Source organism: Suricata suricatta, chromosome 14 (genome assembly GCF_006229205.1).
Source record: "Suricata suricatta isolate VVHF042 chromosome 14, meerkat_22Aug2017_6uvM2_HiC, whole genome shotgun sequence".
Lineage (NCBI taxonomy): Eukaryota > Metazoa > Chordata > Mammalia > Carnivora > Herpestidae > Suricata > Suricata suricatta.
Window position 1 is genome coordinate 17,388,599 of NC_043713.1, and position 5,326 is coordinate 17,393,924.

The following is a 5,326-nucleotide window of genomic DNA, read 5'->3' on the forward strand; positions in this document are numbered from 1 at the left end:
CGTGAGTGTGTGGAGGGGGAGCGTGCGTGCGGGTGTGCGCCCCGGGCTGCGGGCGGACAGGCGGGCGCGCCCGGGGTGGGGGCGGGGTGGGGGCGGACGGGGCGTGCGTGCGGGAAGGGGGAGGGGGGAGGGAGGGAGGGATCACCGGGCCCCACCGCTCGGGCCGGCGCGCTGCCTCGCCATGTCCGAGCCCGCTCCGGCGCCGACGTCTTCTGTTTGGGTGAGCGGGAGCTGTCCAGAAGGGCTCTGCCGCTCGCCGGGGCAGCCAACCTAGCCTCCCGGGTCCGGGGCGGGGCCGCGCCCGATGGGCGCGACGAATAGCCACTCCAAGCACGCCGCTGCCCTGGGGGGCGGGCCTCCTGACTGCGACTGCCAATGGCTAATGAGAGGGCGGGACTGTGCTTTTCAGGTTTGGCTGACGGCTCTGTGCCTTTTTTTCCCTCCTCCTTTGCCACTAGAATCGAACGTCAAGGAGAGGGAGGGAGGGGAAGGGAGGTAGTGGGGAGAGAGAGGCGAGAGTGTGAGCGAGGGAGCGAAATTATGCTAAAGATGCTTCGCAGTGTCCCTCATGAGCAGCTGCGATCTGGAGAAAAGGACATTGCTTTAGTTCTCTTTGCCTCACCCCAAAGCTTTTCTGGAGGCTAGAAAGCCAGAACGTACTGGCTTAAAAACAAACCCAAGTCGCCCAGCAAGCCACTTCCTAAGCGTCTCTAGCCGGGAGCTTGTACTTTAGGCTTTTAAAATGCGAGCGCTTCTGTATTTTAATGCTGGGTAAATTCCCGAGACCAGGGCGTGCATAATCTACTGGGCTACCAGCGCCCTCGCCGCCTAGGAGCTGCGGCCAGCTTCCCAAGCCCACAGGCGGCGCGGGCCACCGTAATCCAAGCAAAGTTAACACAATAACATCATTTAATTACCCGGCGAGCCCATAAATCTCTCAGTTATGAGGCTTCAGAAAGGCCCTGTTAGATTGCGAAACAAAACTAGAACTCTAGGAGCTGCGGTTTCAAGGTGACCAAATGCTCCCCCATTACTGACTTGGAAAGGAGTGGGGGAGGGCGGTGCAGAAAGATTGTTGCGGATGCCTATAATGTGCAAACTCCAGGGAGCAGGGAGTACGTAAACCTTGCGGGACGACACCCGCAGATTTTTTTCCTAAGGCGCCCGCGCGGCCGCGCGCGCGGGGACGGACACACACACACACACACACACACACACACACACACACGCTTCTCTCGAATTCCTAGAAAGGAACGCCTCAGGTTATGGCTGTGGGTAGATGACACGGACCGTCGGCCGACATCTGTGCATCCAAAACTTGTTTCTGAAAAGACAAGAACCCCGGCGAGTTTTAAAACGCTCGAAAGCAGCAGCTTTCAAAAGTGCACCTTGGTCTATCCAGAATTTCCGTTGTTTGGTAACCCTGGGTCGGGGACTGGAAGTGGAGCTGCGGAGAAAGGAGGTGGAGATTTCCGAGGCCTGGGTGGGGGTGGAGGGGTGACTGAACACAGGAGGCTACCCGGCATTGAAACCCTTAAAAGTAACAGATTCTTTTAAGGCAGGTTGCGCCCTGTTTGCCTCCGAAGATTCAAGCTAGCTGAGGTTGCGCAGATGTTGCCTTTGTTTAAAGAGACAGTAATTAAGGACAGGGTGGACATAAGTTTGAGAAGCGTGACCTATTTTCTTTTGATCAGCTGTCAAAAGAAGAGCAGGGGGTCTCCTTAAGACAGCCCCCTCCAACCACTTCCAGCTGTTAGAGAAAACTTGATAAGGAAACAAGGACACAGCTTGGGATACTGTATGTGCCTTCCTGGTACCAGAGAAAGGTTTGATTCATTTGGAAAATAGTTCTTAGTCTTGGTGACCTTTTGTGGCTGCCCTCCTTTCCCTTCTAGCTACAGAGCAAAAAAAATCCACCCCCTCCCACACCATCCTGTCACATGAATGTACAGTGACGTTATTCATAGATCAACTTTATTGAGGTCTGGCGAATACCTTGCTAATTTTTCTTTCAAGTAGCTTCTGCCCTGTGATATCAAAGCCTGGGTAAGAGTGGATGGTCCTCTACTTTGCTAGACATACTTTTCTAGCAGTTCACATCTTGAATGTCACAAATTTAGATAGGTAAAATAACCGCGTTTTTGTTTTCTGTCTTTCCTCTCCTGCTCAACCTTCTCTTACTGCCTTTCTTCCCATTCTCCATCTTATAAATGGCAGTTGGACACTTGGGAATCTTTGAAACAGTTAATGTTTGAAAAACTTGCTGAGTTGAACAAAAGTTCACAAGAGTGCAGCCTCTTGTTGGTCTAGGAGGGCTCAGAGACTGAAATAGGGCAAGAGAGGAACGAGCCTGGGGCAAGAGTCTGTCTGATGGGACGCAATGCCGAACACAGCCTTCCTTGCTGGGGCTTCAAGCTCAAGGAGTGGCCAATGACCCCAGGCTGGGACCTTGAGTAAGCACTGCTTCCATACAGAAACCTGAGTATGTAGATTGCCATTAAAATAATTTTTCAAAATGATAAACTCGTTTACCAGGCTACCAAGATAAATCTGTTCCTGGGAATTGCATTTTGGTTTGCCTGGGAGCAGTCACGTGCTGGAGAGTTGAAAGGTGAGTTGCATATTCTCGCTGCCTGGCTCTCTCCCTCTCTCCCTCCTCCCTCTCTCCCACCAACCCTCCCCCTTCCCTCGATCAATATTGGCGATCTCAGGGAAATCATGAAATCGTATTGGCTTCTTTGTGTATAATTTCATTGGGCTAGATTAAAGCAGATTTTTCACATTGTTTTTCTTAATGATGCTTTGACGTTTTGTATTTCAACCTAAAACCCATTTAAAAGGAAAATTAATGTGCATTTTTAGTCAGCATCCTCATTTTTACTAAATTGGTCTTGCATGCCCTTTCCCTTTCTAAGAATGGAAAAATATTTATTTTCTACTTGAAGATAATTTAAAGAATATCAGTATTAATAAGATTTTCAAATATGTTTCAAAATATCTTTGATGTTTCTTTCTCTGATAAAAGGAAGAGTTACTTTCTAACTGTCCCTTTTTTAGCACACATGCTCTAACCTTCAGAAGTTGTGTAACTAAGGATTTTTTTTTAAATTTGAAGTTACGCTCCGGTTCCCTCCTCCCCTCAGTATTTGATTCACAAATAGACTGTGCAGAAATATGGTGGTTGGAGTGCTAGTTTCTGACTATTGAAATCTGGATAGTTGCACCAGCCATGATATCAGGATCAGGCTACCCATTTCTTAACAAACCCCACCCGCAGATCCAATTTTCTTCAAAATCAGACACGTAAATGGGTAAGAAGAGGTCTGTAAATAAAATGCAGTTTTGACAACAAATTAAGCTCCTGCGTTATAAAAGAAAAAAAACTTTAGTTAACAATTATAGGAACAGACTGGAAATTTTTACTGCCAGAGCTTTTCATATGTGTTTTCACATTTAAAAAATTTTTAGGCTCTGAAAGAGAAAGGTGAACATTCAATTAAAACAGAGACCCTATAAATTATTAACCACAAAAATAAAAATTAAAATGAACAGACCACAAGTAGACCCAATCTGGATAAGCGGCCCAACAGCTTTGTTTTTACTAAACAACAGTAGCCACAGCCCAAATCCCAGCAAGAGAGGGGCTGCTTATTTCTACCCAAGTGTTCGAAATCCCGAGGAAGGTTTTGTGTTAGGCAGAACACATTTGTGCTACAACTAGGTTTATCAGAGCAATACAAAAAGACATAATGGTGGGTTGATTTGGACTATTTTATTTTTGTCCTTCCCCAAACCATCTGGCGTGTGAGTGTAGGGGTATTGATCAGGATCTGTGAGCTGCAGACCCCATGCCAATCCATAGCGTTTCTGGCAATCAGTGTCGCCCATGAATTGCAGCTGTCTGTGCAGCTCCCGAAAAAGAAATCTTCAGAAAAGTCCCCCCCTTATCAAACACTTCATCCGTTCAGGGGTAAGTCAATATCATTTCTTTGTCATTCGGTGGGCGAGGATTATGCAGGAGAAAGTTTTTGTTGTCCGTGGTAGCTGCTGCTGAGCCTTTTTTTTTTTTTTAAAGGAAGGAGAGCAATTTTCTAGCCATTGAATGGTAATGGTTTTCCAGAAAGGCCTCAAGCGTTTGTACGAATCATACAACAAATGCTGTCTCAATATTGTGGGAGAATTTTAAGAGGAGGGGGAAATTCTTATGTTGCCACACACAAATAATAATGGTGATAATAGAGGGTTCCTTTTAACGACGAAGAAATTTCTCTCTCCCCCTTTTTTTCCGGAGCTTATAGTGATGAAGACACCGCAAGTCTGTGTGATTACGCTTGCAGATGGACGGTGGGTGCTGGTGGCGGAAAAAGGAGCCTTCAGAATTGTGGCTCTGTTTGATATCTCCATTAGCTTCAATTTTATTCTGCCTGAAAGCTCAGGCTGGTTGAGCACAGAGAGAAAACTAAAACCTAAGCCCAGCACCACTAACTCCCTTCTGCCTCTCAGCTCAGAAATTCTCTGAACCTCTGCAGATTCCAGTTAAACGTGTTTTTTTCCCCTCTCTAAGTATTTTAGGTGGTGAGACAAAACGGGTCCCTTTTCATGAACTCTCTTCTCCTCTGCGTCGATATGGTTAAAATTGGAAAAGCCAGTTTAGTTATAAACTGTCAGGGATTGCCCTTAACTTTTTGGTCGCCACTCTGCGCCGGCGTGGAGGAACACTTGGGAGTGTGTTAGTGTTCTTCTCACACTCAGCTGGCCTCTTAGGTAAAGAAAAATGAAGCTACAAGAGTTCTGGCACCTAGGGGAGCGTTCTCTCGGAGCTCCCAGCCCAGTGCCTGGATTCGAGGCAGGATTCCCTGCCAGGGGAGCAGGGCTGCTGGGCCAACGCAGTGTGGAGGCTGGGCTGGGGCAAAACCCACTACAGACTCAGTCATCCCGGCGCGGGGAGTGGGCGGGCTTGGGGGCGGGGAGAAGGAGGAGACCCCTCCGCAGATGAGCGTTAGCATCTGCTCGCCGGGCTGCGAGTCCGGGGGGGCTGCGGCAGCCGGAATCCGGAGCCCCGCAGATCTAAGTTGCTAGCGCGCCCACCTGCCCAGTTTTAAAGAAAGCCTGGGACTTGGTCCGCAGACCTTGATCGTCCCCCCTCCATTCCCATAGATTGGAGATTGTTGGAGTTTTGTGCTCTCAGGGACGGACACACACACACGCGCGCGCGCGCGCGCACACACACACACACACACACACACACACACGCACACACACTTCTGTCCTCCCTTCTTGCCCTCCCCTGGTTTCCCGACCCCTCGCGGGAGGCATTTGGGCGGAA

At 48.8% G+C, this 5,326-nt stretch overlaps 1 protein-coding gene across 1 annotated transcript in view; it reads right to left on the reverse strand.

Moving 5' to 3' along the window:
- Window positions 1-3,888, reverse strand: part of ONECUT2 (one cut homeobox 2) — a 48,504-nt gene extending 44,616 nt beyond the window's left edge. Inside the window, exons 1-3 of the mRNA XM_029921547.1 lie at window positions 3,795-3,888; window positions 1,229-1,324; window positions 146-379 (exon numbers count right to left, since the gene is read on the reverse strand). Of these exons, the coding sequence (XP_029777407.1) occupies window positions 146-379; window positions 1,229-1,324; window positions 3,795-3,888 (424 nt within the window). The remainder of the gene's footprint in view (window positions 1-145; window positions 380-1,228; window positions 1,325-3,794) is intronic.
- Between the last annotated feature and the right edge of the window lie 1,438 nt (window positions 3,889-5,326).